Genomic DNA, 16,418 nt, shown 5'->3' on the forward strand with positions numbered 1-16,418 from the left:
GAGGCTAATAATAATACACCGTATATGTTGGGGGCAATCAATTTTTTTCTGGAAGAAAATGATGTATTAAGCCTATTATAAAACATTACACCTACGCTCCATTAATATACAATTGAAGTACTAAATTTAAGCAATTAAAACATATCTTGATGAACTAAAAAGGTTAAAAAGATAGAAAAGATTTGTTAGACTAATATTGGTAACTACAACTTTCTTTGCTCTAATTGGCAGAAGTACTTAATTTCCAAAAATGTAAATCACTGTCTTGTCACTTCTCAGTTGTCACTCAAAATTAACACCAACAACCAGAAGAGAGAAGAACCCCAAAATCTGAGAACAACAATGGCTGAAAAACAAAAAAGACCCACAAAACCCCACTTCTTCCAGCCTCTTCTACCTGGATTCCAACACCAACTTGTAAGTTTCTCCAAAAAAAACCAATCTTTCTTCTTCTGATGATCAATCAAGTTAGTAATGTCGTTTTTCTTGTGTTTCAGTCAGTTCCGGTGTCGTTTTACCTGCAACATTTGAAGGGGGAAAACCCAGAGAAGGCTGTTTTGAGAAGTCCGATTAACGGGAAGCTATGGCATGTGAAGATGAAAGGGAGATTAATTGAAGATGGATGGCAAGAATTTAGTGAAGAACATCAATTGCATGTTGGGGATTTCTGTGTTTTCAGATATGACGGTGATTTTGTGTTTGATGTTCTGGTTTTTGATCCGAGTTCTTGTCAAAGAGAGTATTCTTCTTTTAATGTCAAACAAACACCACCTGAAGTAAAAGAAGAAGATATACCAGAAGAACAAGAAGAAGGATCTTCAGGTAATTTTCTTTTTTTTTCTTCTGTTTTTCTAGTTCATTTGGTGCTGATTTTTGGGGGCAATGTTGGGTTTTGACGAGATAGTGGCATTTTCGTAAATATAAAGCATAGTTGGAACTTATATCCGCGTGATCTTTTCGAGTTTGAAAGGCAGTTTAGTAAAACTTCTAGTAAATATAGGGTAAATTACACCCATGGCCACTGAACTTTACCCATTTTCATATTATGGACACCGAACTTCATTTTTTCTCGGTACAGCCACTTAACTTTATAATTTTTAACACCGGTCGCCACTCAATTTTAACTAACTTCTCAAAATGACCGTTAATGATCGTTAACGACCTCAAAATGAAAATATTCAAGAATTAAAATTGTTCAGAACGACATTTACCATGAAACCAAATTTTTTATTTTCGAAAATCACATTTTTTGGAGTTTTCTCTCTCTAAAAATTCACTTTCTCTCTCCTAACCAAACAACACCTAAATGACCTCAAAACGAGAATTTTCAAGAATTAAAGTTCCTTAGAATATTATTAACACTTTGGATTTTTTATTTTTAGCCGTCAACGGTTGTTTTGAGGCGTTGAGTGACCACCGGTGTTAAAAAATGTAAAGATCAGTGGCAATACAGGGAAGAAATGAAGTTCAATGGCTATAATATGAAAATAGGTAAAGTTCAGTGGCCATGGGTGTAATTTACCCAGTAAATATACGGCATTTGTTTAAGTAGGGTTGAGCAAATTGACCACTGACCGAAGCTGAACCGTAACTGTAGTTTGGTTTGGTTTATATATTTAGTTTGGTTATTTTAAAATGGTATTTAGTTATCGGTTATTTTAAAAATAATCAGTATATAATATTTAGGCTTAATACATCATTTGGCTCTTGAACTTGTCTAAAAAAAACTTGATTGGCGTTCTTAACTTTTAAAATGTCCCAAAAGTTCATAAAATATTTTGTTAGTCCCTTGAACTTGCGTAAAATGTAATTAGTTGATCACTCGGTTGCAAAAAAAGTAAATTAAATATGGAAGATGTATTTTATACATTTAATCTGTTTTTTTACAACCGAGTGATCAATTGATTATATTTTGCGCAAGTTCAATGGGTTAACTGAACATTTTATACAAGTTGAGGGAGCTATCGGAACATTGTGAAATTTCAGGGTCCTAAGCCAGGTTAAGGTGATAAGAAACTGACCTTGTATAAAGTGATTTTAGATATAAGCTCGTAAGGCACAAACCCAGCTCTGTCCATGAACAAGTATACTCTAAATACATTTTTGGCTTAATACATCATTTGCCCTCTGAACTTATCCAAAATGGTTGATTGGCTCCCTGAACTTTTAAAGTGTCTCGATAGCCTCCTGAACTTGCATAAAATGTACTCAATTAATCATTCGGTTGTAAAAAAGTAAGTCAAATGCGGAAGATATGTTACACGTGCCTTAAAATGTTATTACATATTTCACAGAATAGATTAAAACATGTTATAAAAGAATTTCTTACTTATTCAACTATAAAACATTCTCTTCTCTAATATTATAATCGCATACCCTGATCTTGGTCGTTTTACTTTTTTTAAGATGTGTGCAACATATCTTCCGCATTTAACTTACTTTTTTACAACCGAGTGATTAATTAATTACATTTTATGCAAGTTCAGGTGGCTAACTGAACATTTTTGTTGGAAATATGCCTTAGTTAATTTATTAGCAGATAATGTTTCATTTAATTATTTGAATTTAGGAGAAGTTATTCAGTTATTGCTTATGTTCAGGAGAAGTTCTGGAAGTCAATTGTAACTGATGTTTGTAATTCTGTATAAATTTCTTGAAGATCAATAGAAGTTTAGTGTTGGTTCCAAACTCTTTAGGGTTGGTTCCAAACTCCTAAATGTTAATTACTACAATTTTATACAAGTTCAGGCGGCAAATGATGTATTAAGCCTACATTTTTCTTTTGCATCCCTGCCCATTTCCTTCCATCTAAATAAACAAGGTGAAATGTCCATGTTAAGGGTCACGTGCGGGAATCCAAACCGACGAGGCTGGGAATCACTGAATTATTCATGGCAGGGTGAGGCCGGGTGGGGTAGCGTTACTACCCGCTCGTCCCCGACAAAACCCCGCGGGGATTCCCAAAAAACTCTGATCCTTTTTTGGGATTCCCTGAAACCGTCCCGAAAGTATTAGTGCAGAAGGGGAATACATCCCCACCCCGCCCGTTGCCACCCCTGGATTCCATCTCCATTAATGGTTTTTGCCTTTCCTTTTTCTATGGATGAAATGCATATCCTATGCTTGAACATCTAATACATATAGTTTAAAGTAAAGGATGTCAAAACGAGTCATAATCGTGTTACATGATCTATATATTCCATATGACTACATGATATATAATTGCAACGAAAATGATAATTGTGTCAAACAGGTTGTTCCCGTAAATGTATTGTCACTTCAGAAACTGACAGTCATAATCTATGTTGCACGGAAACTCTTCCTCACTAGCGTTTCATGTCCTTTTCTACTTCATTACCGTTTACTAGCTATATTTTTTTAGAAACAATGTCTCCCGGTTTCCGTTTCCATGCAACATCGATCATAATTGAAAAAATGCTGTTTTGTGAATGATAATCGTGTCAAAAACGTTGACTCCGTAAACATGTTTTCTATGGATGAAATGCCTATCCTATGCTTGGATATTTAATGATGTAAGGGGTGTTAAGACGTGTTATTGTGTCGTAATCGTGTTACGTGATCTATATGTTAAATATGATTATATATGATATATAAATGCAAGGAAAATGTTAATCGTGTTCGTGTCCAACATGTTATCTCTGTAAATGTGTTGTCGCTTAAAAAACTGACAGTCCTAATCTATGTTGCACATAAACTCTTCGTGGATAGCATTTCCGTGTTTCGTGTCCGTTTCTGCTTCTTTTCCGTTTCGATTACTATTTCCTAGCTATATTTTTTTTATAATGAATGTTTCCCGGCTTCCGTTTCCATTTCCGTGCAATGTAGGTCCTAATTTAAAGAATGTTGTTTTGTGAATGATAATCGTGTCAAACAAGTTGTCTCCGTAAACATGTTTTTGCTTACAAAACCGATGAAATGCAGGAAACTTGACAAAGAAGAAGAAAGACACGGCTAAGTTCGAAGGAAAACCCGGTCCTTCAGCTTCTCAATACCCTCATTTTATGAAGAATTTGACGTCTTATGCTGCTAATTGTCCTATACTAGTTAGTTCTGACTACTCTTTTTCTTTCTTTAAGTACGAAATTTCGGGTTAGATAATGATCTTATGTGCGTTTAAGCAGACTATTCCGAAGGAATTTGCCCGGGCGAACGGCCTGGAGAACAGATGTTGCAAGATTGTGCTTTTGAATGAACAAGGAAAGGTGTGGATGGGGCACTTAGGATTCAAGCAACGGGACGGTCAACCTTATATTAAGCACTGCTGGACTGCTTTCCGTTGTGCTAATTCGCTTAAGGCGGGGGATTTTTGCGTTTTCGAACTCATTCGAGATGGTGAGAAGCCTGTATTGAAGATAACAAGTGAGCTCTCCGTTCTTTCTTACTGTTTTTCGATACGTGGAAGGTTGTTTTTGACATGTTATATGATTCATGGAAGAGCGGGAATCCTGCTTTTTTTTAGTATGCTTTTGAATGAAGATGAAAGACGGGAACTTTTGTTTGACACGTTATATGGTTTGTGAAAAGGCGGGAATCCCGTGTTTTCTTAAGTATGCTTTTGAATGAAGATGAAAGATGAGAAGTTTTTTTTTACACGTTATATGATTCATGAAAGCACGGGATTCCCGTGTTTTCTTAAGTATGCTTTTGAATGAAGATGAAAGACAAAAACTTTTCTTTGAAACATTATATGATTCATGAAAGGTCCAGAATCCCGCATTTTTTTAAGTATGCTTTTGAATGAAGATGAAAGACGAACTTTTCTTTGACACGTTATATGATTCATGAAAGGGCGGGAATCCCGTGTTTTCTTAAGTATGCTTTTGAATAAAGATGAAAGATGTGCTTTTGAATAAAGATGAAAGATGAGAACTTTTCTTTGACTACTTTATATGATTCATGAAAGGGCGGGAATCCCGCGTTTCTTACAAATGTTTTTGAATGAAGATGAAAGACGATAACTTTATATCAAACATGTCGAAATTTTGATGCTTTTGTTACCGAAACCAGGATGTACTCAAGAGTATCAGCCGAATCCGACGCCTAAAAAACAGCCAACTTACAACGTCGCACGAGCTGGAGCTGGATCTTCATCGGGAAATCTACATGTTCATGTCATTGTGAAGCAATCTTACATCAACAACAATAGACTGGTGAGTAGCATTCCTACTTTGCGCGAATCTCGTATACAACAACGACCAACATTTTATTGTATACAATAAAACTTCTATAAATTAATAATGTTAGGACCATGAAATTTTATTAATTTATAGAAATATTAATTTATCAAGTATTAATTTACTGAACTGGTCCAAGTCCGAAGAAATTATTATTTTAAAGAGGTTATTAATTTATCGAGTATTAATTTATGAAGGTTTTACTGTATGTTGATGAATTACAGAGAATACCAATTAAGTTTGCAATGAAGAGTGGCATAGCTAGAGAGTGTCCGGAAGAGATGACTATTCGGAATGAAGGAGGAAGATCGTGGACAGTTTCGCTGCTGAAAAGCGAGACAGGAGGTTTTCGTATAGGACAAGGATGGAGAAGATTTGCAAGGTCAAATGGTATCAAAGCAGGAGATTTCTTGATGTTGGAACTCGTCAGGAAAGGAAAGAAGCCTGTTGTGAGAATTTCGGGTGATTATCGTTTTCGCTTTCTTATTCGATTTTTGCTGCTAGTGAATAAATGTTTCTCTTTGTAGTTGTTGAAGGTGCGGAGAGCGAAAAGAACAGTGTTGAAGGTGCGAAACGGGGTGCAGAGAGCGAAAAGAACAGCTCGGGAACTCCAGCAGACGTTGAGGCAGTTGCAGAGATCAAGCAAGAAGTAGATATTATGTAATTCCTGTCAAAATCCTTGTTTAACTTTGGATGATTTCGAATTGGCATTAGCTGCCGCTTTCGACATTATGTGGGATTTCTAATTTCCGTCAAAAAAATTCAGAACTTTTCGACTGATACAACTCGTTCCGCACAATTCGACTGATATATAACTCATTCTGCACAATTCAGACATGGTCACAGGCATCTGAATGGCCAAAAGACTTACAGGTCATCCACTTGTTATCTGGCTCGTTCTGCACAATTCGACTGATACAACTCGTTTTGCACAATTCAGACTTGGTTACAGCCATCCGCTTGTTATCCGGCACATCTATCGTGTAATCCGGTAAATTTGCGAGGTTTTTCAAAACCATCAGTAAGATACAACTTGTTCTACACAAGTCAGACTTGGTTACAGGTATCTCAATGGCCAAAAAAGTTACAGGTCATCCACTTGTTATCCGACACGTCTATCATGTAATCCAGGTGCATTTGCGAGGTTTCTTAAAACCATCAGTAAGATACACACGAAATACGTGCAGAATCATCATATGATGCATTTATATCATACATATAATCGTATAGAACGCATAAATAAGATGCCGTCTATACAGCAAATACTAGAACTATGCTTGTAATCCGAGTGAATTTGCGAGGTTTTTTAAACCATCAGTAAGATACACACGAAATACATGCAGAATCATCATACTTCCTGACCATTCATTTATATCATATATATAATCGTATAGAACGTATAAATAACATAACACGATTATATCAGATCGATCAGAATAGAAAAAACGCCTTCATTTTAATAAAAGGGCAATGCTCAATCTACAATTGCTACAAATTAAAGCCTATATTTCTGCAAATAGCGAAACCCGGGAAGAGAAAAATGAAAAAAGAAAAAAAATGGAGGCTACATTCATCCATCCACCAAGCTTTTTTATTTTTCTTTGATGATGGGGTAACCAAAAAATACCGGGTAAACAATTTATTAGCCCGTACATTTTTTACCTTAACACACCGTTTAGTCCTCGTCTTTTATTAATACACTCTTTAGCCCTTACTGTTGAATAGAACAAAAAGTAAAGACTAAAAAAGTATACTATTAAAATATAAGGACTAAGCAGTATATTAAGTAAAAATATAAGGACTAATAAATTATTTACCCAAAAATATATATCAACAAATAATTAGTGAGACAAATGACCATCTGTTACACTTCTTCTATCTTCATCATCTGAACCGTTCATGAGCGGCTCGGTTTTCAATATGTGAGGTTTAGTTGAAGCTGCCGTGCCTGAAAAGGAGTATCCTTCACGAATGCAGATCTTGATTCTCGGATTTATTTTCGCCATTTTGAAGTTCTTCAATCGGAATAAGTTTGGAGTCTGTTGCAGAAGACGAATCCTCCTCCTCACAGCCGGAGATCTCCATTGGAATGGACTCGAACTCGAACTCAGTTTGAGCAACAGCTAAGGCGTTTATGCTCTCTGCATCTTCACCGTTATCGGCTTCTGACTTAATTGCAGCTGATGCATCTTCATCGATGTTTGAAACTTCCAGTATTGAAGGAGAGTGAGAATTATCCGTGTTCCGAGAGTCAACTCGTGGAGATGAATCTTCTTCGGAGAAGCTAATATCCATTGAAACAGCTGAACTTAATGCAACGTCACAACCGTTTGCATATTCAGAATTCCTTTCAGATGGTATCGGCGCAGTCATGGTCATGGATTCCGGAGGTGAGAAGCCTTCGACTTCCCCGTTAATGGATTTAATTTCTCCGTTCATGCCTTCGACTTCCCCGTTAATGGATTTAACTTCTCCGTTCATGCCTTCGACTTCCCCGTTAATGGATTTAATTTCTCCATTCATGCCTTCGACTTCCCCGTTAATGGATTTAACTTCTCCGTTCATGCATTCGACTTTTTTGTTTGTGGAGCAATCTGATTTGACTTTTGCCAATGATTGCTCCTCTGAAGGTTCCATGGTTCGTAAACATGTCGCTCGGGCAGAACTCCTGCATCGGAATCAGGAATATTTATCAGAAAAAACACAAATGATTTACCATTTTACGCCAGAAAAGACAGGAACTAGAAGCTAAAGATTAAGAGGGTGGTGCACTAGATGAAACTGCTTACTACAGAAACATTTTTACATTGTCGAGCTGCTATCGCATTCAGGCCCGCTGTTATTATCTTTAAAGTGGGATCACCTAAGATTCTATCATATTGACACATTGTGGTAAAAAAAATAAAAATTGTTTCTCATTTGTGGCATTTTTTTGGTCTAAAACGCCTGTCAAACAAACGGAGGAGTGCATCCGCCTATTACATAGGGAGATGAGTTTTGAAGTGGATGCCAAATTCTTTTTTTTTTCTTTTACATTATAATACATAGGCCTAAACCATAAGGAGCCCCTATAGTTGTTCATTTTGGTCACTTTGCCCTCCGAACTTAAAGGACAACCCATTGCATAGGGAAAGTCAATCAACAGGTGAGTGGTCAAAATCTTCTCAGATTGAGAAACAATAAGGTGCGTTATGTCACTTTTACAGAGTTGGAGTTGCTAATGAGCTGCCCCTTAAATTCGGAAGGCAAAATGACTAAAATGGACAAACTCTAGGTGGCTCTATATGGTTCAGGCCTAATATATATACACACACTATACAATCATAATTATTATTTCATCAGATGTCTAATATATCCTTTATGAAAGGCATTATACCCATTTGGATCCCTAAACTAAAGCTTCAGAATCAATTAGGATCCTAGACTATCAAAATCATCAATTAGGTCCCTGAACTAAGCAAAAATCATCAATTGAGTCTCTATCCTATCCTAAAATCGGAAACTGTGACTATTTGATATCTGTGTTGATTCAAAATGAGTTGAGAAAAAATGTATGAAATTGTTCAACCGAATGATTTTCGATGAAGCCTCAATTGAAGATTATTGTTTAGAATGGAGACTCAATTGATGTTTTTTTAGCTAGTTCAGGAACCTTATTGATGATTTTGATAGTTTAGTGTTCTAATTGACTTTGAATTAGGGACCCAAATGGGTGTTATGCCTTTATGAAATATATATTATAAAGATAAAAAAACTAAAAAGAAAAAGAATTTGGCGGATGAGTTTTGAATTTGCATTGGCGGATGGACTCCTCAACAGGCATTTTGGACAAAAAAATGCCACAACTCGGGAAATATTTTCAAAAGAAACACAAAATGGAAAATAGTTTGGATTGTTACCATAACCATGTCAAGCTCACTTTCATATTCAAATATTATCAAGGTCCTACACAATTTTTCTATTTGCTTCATTCTTCTAGAACATATAGACAGATTCTCATGTATTTAGTTGGTCAACTATACTAAGCTACTGGAAAATAAAGGGATAAGGTATCAAAATGGCCTCAAGGTTTTTGGGGAAGTGCCAATTTAGCCCCAACGTACAAAATAGTACCATTTTGGGCTCAACATTTGTGAAATGGTACATTGAAGCATCAAGTTTCGTCATTCAAGGTTAAATTGGTATCATTTCACAAACGTTGAGGATAAAATGGTGCTATTTTGTATGTTAGGGTTAAATTGGTACTTCCCAAAAACCTTGAGGCCATTTTGAGACACATAAATATTGATGGATTGGGTTCGAGTCTTAGGAGCGGCCTTTTTTTTGGCAGGGGAAGGCTTGCCCCCAACACACCCTTGTGGTGGGACCCCTCCCCGGACCCTCGCTTAGCAGGGACGCGTAGTGCACCGGGCCGCCCTTTATAGATATGAAATTGATATAAGATGCAAAAGTAGATATACTAGCACTGGATGTTAGCCATATACCTGCTATATAAAAGCATATACGCTCCCTGAGAAAGTACTTCATCTAAGTCAACTCTTCTAACCTGAGAGAACAGCAAAAGTTACACCATCAGATGGTACATTCTATGGCATGCTAGAAAGAAAATGCACTGTTCATTTGAATGTTCGTGACGAAAGGAATGTAGTTCCACGCTTTTAAAAGTCGAGAAGGGGAAATTAAGCCCTTGGCCACTGAACTTTTTACTCATTTTCATGGTATGGACACTAAACTTCAAAACGTAACATAAAAGTCACTCAACTTTACACTTTCTAACATTATGGTTACTAAACTTCAATTAACGCCTCAATATAACCGTTAACGACCTCAAAATGGAAACGCAGAAGAATTAAAGTTGTTTAGAATCACATTTTTTATTTTCCAAAATCACCATTTATGGATCTTCCTTTCTCTAAATATTCAATTTCTCTTTCCTAACCAAACAACACATAAATGACCTCAAAACGAAAAAGTTGAAGAATTGAAGTTGCTTAGAATATCATCAATTCTTGGAATTTTCTATTTTGAGGTCATAAACGGTCATTTTGAGGCGTTTATTGAAGTTTAGTTGGCCATCATGTTAAAAAGGGTAAAATTGAGTGACTTTTATGTTACGTTTTAAAGTTTAGTGGCCATTAGTGGCCATAGGTGTAATTTACCCAAGTTGAGGAACATATACTTTTGTGCTTTTGCTAACCATCTAAATTACATGCTATTTTTGCAACAAAAAAATACCACATTTCTCGACTTGCAAAAGCAAAAAACCAAGTAGGAAGGATGTGCAAGAAGATGCAAGAGGGAGAGGGGACATAGGGGTAAAAAAGAGATTCTACCTTACAGTCATCAACTCTGTACCAGTCTCCACTGAAATCCTTAATATAACAAATGTAGTGACCAAAAAACGATGCATTCAGCATATCAACATGAACAACAACCGCATAAAGCTTGTACCTATCTGTCCCATCACCTTCTTCACTTGTATAGGGGCTGAGATCTAATATCTCTGGAAACGTTACTCTTTTGTTCAGTTTCCCGAACCTTCCGCTCTGCACATATAGTCCAAATATACATTTTAGTTAGCATCTCTCAGTATCACACAACAAAGTAGTTCAGAGCACAAAGATCTTAAAGACACTGAAACATCCAAATAAGAGGTGAACAGCCGAGACCTGGAATCTTTTCAAGGCAATCGTAAGAATATTTGGAGGCTGTCGAATTGTAAGACGCTTCCATGCCTTGACGTACTCATTGCACCTGTTAAAAATAGTACATTGGAGACATCAAATAACAGAAATTCATAGAACTTATTTTGTTGCCTTACTTCTAAGTTTTACTGGATTTCATCTGTAGGATCAATGAAAAGAACAAAAGAATTATCAGCCCTCTTCACAAGGATAAAGGGCGGCCCGGTGCATTACGCATCCCCGCTTAAGCGAGGGTCCGGGGAGGGGTCCCACCACAAGGGTGTACTGGGGGCAAGCCTTTCCCTGCCAATTTTTTGGCAAGAGGCCGCTCCTAAGACTAGAACCCGTGACCTCTCAATCACACGACAACAACGTTTTACCGTCGCACCAAGGCTCGAACCCCTAACCGGCGCATCAAGCGCTCTTCAGTCCTCCTAACCGGCGCATCAAGCGCTCTTCGTCTTACATGGCCAAACCACCTTAGTCGGTTTTCCCTCATTTTATTCTCAATAGACGTAACCCCTACTTTTATTGGAATCAGCTACAGAAATCATTTTTCTTCATCCATCCTATATTTGGTTGTGTTTTTACTAAAAAAATTAAAATAAAAAATTATTTCGCATACTCAAGTACTTCAATATTGAAAACTATGACTGTAAGGTCACACAAAGTAAATAGGGATTAGGGATCAAAGAGACTGTTTTTCACTGTGAACTTGTACCTCAGGTGGTGCAAAGAAGTTCAACGAAATAAAAGAAAAAGTACGAAATTGACCCAATTTTTTTCTTCAAAGCTGAATAGAGACATTTTGTAGGGTTTTTATTTTTAGATTTAAACACAAATTAGAATTGAAGAAAAATTAGGTAACACTCGTAAAAAAAATAAAGGGGTCAGTTTATAGTAGAAATTCAACAATCATATCCAGAACTCCATAGGAGTTACATACACAGAAAAATGTAAGCAACAAGTGCTGGACTCTTTTTTATAATGGACGAAAAGTTCATTAAAATTCAATTACAGTTATCAAAATTCGTAGGGACCTACAAGACATTGGACTTATCAATTATCATCCTACTCCTCTAAGAATATATGGATTCCTACAGAAAACCAAGGAGAATGCTGTTTTCCTGAACTAATGAGAAATGAAATAGGCATTAAAATAAAGACTAGTAAATAAATTTGAACTAATGTTCCATCAGAGCAGATTATTACAGAAAAACCGGATTAAACCCCTATTTGGCCCCAGTAGTATCCAAAATTTTGTCATTTAGCCCGTGTTATTATTTGATAACATTTGCCCCATAGAGTATTCACATAACTGACATTTAACCCATTCTGGATGGAAAACTAACCAATTTGTTAAAAAATTGTCACACAACACAATTTTTGATAGTGACATATAAATATAATAAAAAAAATCTTTACAGACTTAATATGTAGATAAATAAGAAAAAAAATTAACTTCTTATTTATCCACATATTAAATCTATATAAAAATAATAAAAAAAAAAATCAATTGCCACTTGTATGTCACGTGTCAAAAATTGTCTAATGTGGCAAAAAATTTAACAAATCGGTTAATTTTCCATCCAAAATGGGTTAAATGTCACCAACAGGAATACTTCAAGGGGAAATGAAAAATTTTTGGATACCCCCGGGGCCAAATATGGGTTTAATCCCAGAAAAACGCCTTAACCTAGAATACCAACCAGCATGTAATTGTTTAGTTTTTTAATTTTCTCAAATTTGTATTGTCGGCCTCAAAACTAAACACAACAAGATCACAAAAGAAACTGCTTACAAGAATCTGCTCATAAATTGCAATAGTCATACCAAAATGCATGCAGTGATTAAATGCCAACATAACAAACTAAGCGAAGTAAATTAATCAGATATTACAACTTGTAATACGAATAATACAGAGCAAGAACAATACCCGTCACATTTGTACATATTTTCTCCATGAAGCCACTCTTTGACTGTGAATTGATCAAGGCATTCCTCCAAGGATGCTGCATCCCCATGAATTTCAACGGTTAAATCCATCATGTTTTCCAACTGATTTGACACCTTGTCACATTTTGTGCATATCACCTAAAGAAATTATTCAACATAACAATCATCAGGGCCAGTACTAACACTACCGATTGGATCAGTGATGATATAATAATACATGTTAATAGCTATAAAAAATTTGCTTGGAACATTAGATTAAGAAGCCTAGAAAGGAAACTAGTTTAATTGCATAAAGTACAGCTTTTTCTCAAAAGTTTTAATTGGGTTAAGAATGGACAGGGTAATCAATTGATTTTACTCTGTGAAAGATTAGGCCCAAGTAGTTGATAATAAGGCTTTGTTATTGTTGTTGTCACAAGGAATGTGAACATTAAAATAAAAAAGGGATAGTTCTTATTTCTCAATTTTGAGAAGAACGTATGTATTTCTTACAATGGAAGAGGGATAGTTCTTATTTCTCAATTTTGAGAAGATAACCAATCTTAAGGCACAACACATTACATGTGATGTCAATGTGAATTGCCTCCGTGTGTGTGCCATCATATTAATCAGACTGCACTCAAATAAAATTTTCATCTGCTTGCAGCAAAATAGGATGTCCAACCTGAGATTGTAGGTGACCACCAAATACATGTTGAATAAGGGTCGTCTCTTGAGAGGCCAGATCAACAGCATTTTCCCCACCAAATTCATCAAGGCACACTGATTGCATTGTATCAATGGCAAACCTGCAGAAAAGCAAGCATTACACCATTGGATGATGAACCTATAGATAAACCATATACAAGGAAAGCAAACAGACCTCATAAACTCATGAGCATCCTCCTGTCTTCCATAGCCAAGGTTACCACCAATATTGGGCAAACGAGACAGGATTCTCATTGGTGAAAAGGGATTGGAGCTTTTGCTTGCTCTGTCGACATGAGCTTGAAATTCACATAGAAAGCACCAGTCATTGCGCCTGCCTGAAAGCAAATTAATTGACCAAATAAGGAATTGTAAAAGCTTCTAAGAAAATGAGAACAAATAAGGCCACGAATAAATCTAGCTTTAAGCGTACATTCTTTTTGATGGTTGTTCTCCAATACGTAGGCAGCAAGCGGCCTTGTAAATGTGAGGCATTGCAGAACCACATTGGCAAAGCAGCTGGGCATAAAACTCAAATTTCAATGAAAATATTCTAGGAAGAATAAATAAGATACAGCAACAGAAACTAGCATGTGCCTGAAGTTGAGTGGAATTGGGGGGGGGGGGGGGGGGGGGGAACATGAACCAGATTTGAGATGAATTTAGTTGAACTAACTAAACGTTCTAGCATCAGTGCATGAAATGTGTGATTTACAAGGACACGCAAATTGAGAGTAAGCCAGTAAATTTTACCTGTTTCCGCAATTTAATAGCCCGCAAGGTGGAAATGATGCCTTATCCCAGTAATAAAGTTTAATGAACTCATCATAGGGGAAAAGAACCTGAAGTTAATACAAGTAAATAAACATTTTCACTTTGTAGAACAAAAATCAGTTAACAAATCCAGCTGGCACCGTGCTAAAAAACAGAATTATAAGAATATATAAGTATATACCTTCTTTGCCTTGTTTGTAAGTTTAGAGGTTCCACTGGTAGGAATCAGTGCAATACCAGAAAAATTTCTACCACCAACTCCTGATGCTCTCAATCCAAAATTTGTTTTCCCGTTCCGTTCTAAACTTACCTTGGTTGGTTCCTTGCATTTTGACTTATGTCCAGATTTCCAATGTGCTTCTTGGCATTTTGCTGAGCTGGAAAGGAGACAAACAATAAACCTTAGGACATTCATATAATTTAAAATTCTCATCAACAAAATCACTAAGAATACACCTCAATGCATACATAAAACTAAAACAGAACAACACAATCCTAAAAGCGAAAAATGGAACACAAATAATTGTGCATTCATGAAACAGGAAAACATGAAATTTATAACATTATATAATAGAATTACATCCCATTGACAATGAAATAGATTCATAGAAAACAAGATCGTCATTTTCAAGAAAGTGCATAGATGACTTTCTAATCATGTCTATTCAAATGCAATTAGGGCTTTCTTGTATGATGAATTGAAACTTGTATCTAGAAGTTAGAATGTTTACCAACTACCTACCTATTGACATTAATGGAACAGTCTTACTCTTCTGTAATTTCTAGTTGAACTAACCCTTAATTTCCCTATTCAAGTTGCTAACTGTCATGTTTTGATAATCATATGTCAAGAATTAGGGATTAAAGATTGTAACTCCATTCATATTTATTCACAAGTTAATATCTGTTGATTGCTATCCTATTATCAAACATCAAATTGAAACTTAAGTACAGAATCAGCTTGAAGCAATAATTATAATTGAAAAAAGAAAAGAAGTGCATAAGTACCAGTATCTAACGGATTTACAACGGGAGCACTCACATATCAAGAATTAGGGATTAAACATTGTAACTCCATTCATATTCATTTACAAGTGAATATCTATTGATTGCTATCCGAATATCAAATTATCAAGTAGAATCAAACATCAAATTGATACTTAATCACAGAATCAGCTTGAAGCAATAATTATAATTGAAAGAAGAAAAGAAGTCGATAAGTACCAGTATCTAACGGATTTACAACGGGAGCACTTCTTGGTCCCAGTGTCGCCACAATTAGCGCAGGTTTCCATAGAAATGGAAGGAACAACAGACTGATTCCGATCAGTGGTACCTCCTCCGCCTTCGAAACTGGCGTCTACCTCGAAGTACTTGGACGCCGTATTCTTTACTAAATGTAACAATCCCAAAGCAATTAGGAATAGAGTAAATATAAATCGAAGGAACCAATTGAGATCCACCGTTATTCCGCCGACATGCATCTACCCGTTGATCATATATATACATAAAGACAAGTGTAATTGGAAAACTGTTTATTTTTAGGGTTTTGGGGGGATAATTTAGGGGGAAATTTGTGAAAAATGAAGGATGCAAAAACAGTGAAATTAAGAAATAATTAGGGAAGAAGAAGGAAGTGGGCCTTGGCCATTGTTTCCTTTCTCTTCTTCCTTTCGTTCTGTCTCTGTTATGAGCCTGTTATGGAAATCCGTTTTTGTTTTCTTCTTTGAAAAGAAATCAACTTTCTCATCAACTCTTTTCCCTAATTCTTTGACCTAAAACTTTTTCTTTGTTTTTATTTTTTTAAAACATTCTTTATTTTATTTTAATCTTATGGTTTTGCTGTTTGGTATGTCGTTGGAAAAGACTGCTTTCCCGAAAATCATATATTCTCTACTTTTGTAAAAAACTAATTTTTAGGTAGAGAAATGCAAAGAGGAGATCTCTAACCAAATACAAAAATTTCAATGTGAAAATGCAACTAGAAGGGAAAAAATGAGTAACCAAACACCCCTAAGAATTTGATACTCGTCTGATTCGATTTCTGTTATCATTGTTGAAGTTTATAATTGGAACTATACATATCCATTGAGCTTATGTCAAAAAATGATTAGCCTAGACT

At 35.9% G+C, this 16,418-nt stretch overlaps 2 protein-coding genes across 2 annotated transcripts; one reads left to right on the top strand and one right to left on the bottom strand.

Annotated features, from left to right (window-relative positions):
- Positions 1–195: 195 nt before the first annotated feature.
- On the top strand, positions 196–5,967 carry LOC136204018 (B3 domain-containing protein REM7-like). The gene is made up of 7 exons (XM_065995219.1): positions 196–417; positions 498–822; positions 3,943–4,064; positions 4,143–4,380; positions 5,029–5,171; positions 5,420–5,657; positions 5,723–5,967. The coding sequence occupies exons 1-7, from the start codon at positions 343–345 to the stop codon at positions 5,857–5,859; spliced, it is 1,278 nt and encodes a 425-aa protein (XP_065851291.1). The 5' UTR covers positions 196–342; the 3' UTR covers positions 5,860–5,967.
- Positions 5,968–6,629: 662 nt separating this feature from the next.
- LOC136202705 (ubiquitin carboxyl-terminal hydrolase 18) lies at positions 6,630–15,990 on the bottom strand. Its single transcript, XM_065993486.1, has 11 exons — positions 15,521–15,990; positions 14,478–14,673; positions 14,276–14,364; positions 13,956–14,041; positions 13,698–13,860; positions 13,500–13,623; positions 12,816–12,973; positions 10,865–10,949; positions 10,529–10,741; positions 9,680–9,741; positions 6,630–7,863 (listed from the first exon to the last, which is right to left on the bottom strand). The coding sequence occupies exons 1-11, from the start codon at positions 15,778–15,780 to the stop codon at positions 7,161–7,163; spliced, it is 2,139 nt and encodes a 712-aa protein (XP_065849558.1). The 5' UTR covers positions 15,781–15,990; the 3' UTR covers positions 6,630–7,160.
- Between the last annotated feature and the right edge of the window lie 428 nt (positions 15,991–16,418).

This window comes from Euphorbia lathyris, chromosome 8, assembly GCF_963576675.1.
Source record: "Euphorbia lathyris chromosome 8, ddEupLath1.1, whole genome shotgun sequence".
NCBI lineage: Eukaryota > Viridiplantae > Streptophyta > Magnoliopsida > Malpighiales > Euphorbiaceae > Euphorbia > Euphorbia lathyris.

Bases quoted from the DNA above. Each gene is read 5' to 3' on its own strand.
- LOC136202705 (XM_065993486.1), bottom strand. From the start codon at position 15,780: ATGCATGTCGGCGGAATAACGGTGGATCTCAATTGGTTCCTTCGATTT. The intron at 12,974-13,499 runs GTTGGACATCCT...TAATTTCTTTAG, and splicing joins GTGGTCACCTACAATCTCAG to GTGATATGCACAAAATGTGA. The intron at 7,864-9,679 runs GTATATGGCTAA...ATTCCGATGCAG, and splicing joins TATATGCTTTTATATAGCAG to GAGTTCTGCCCGAGCGACAT.
- LOC136204018 (XM_065995219.1), top strand. From the start codon at position 343: ATGGCTGAAAAACAAAAAAGACCCACAAAACCCCACTTCTTCCAGCCT. The intron at 418-497 runs GTAAGTTTCTCC...CTTGTGTTTCAG, and splicing joins CTGGATTCCAACACCAACTT to TCAGTTCCGGTGTCGTTTTA. The intron at 5,172-5,419 runs GTGAGTAGCATT...GATGAATTACAG, and splicing joins ACATCAACAACAATAGACTG to AGAATACCAATTAAGTTTGC.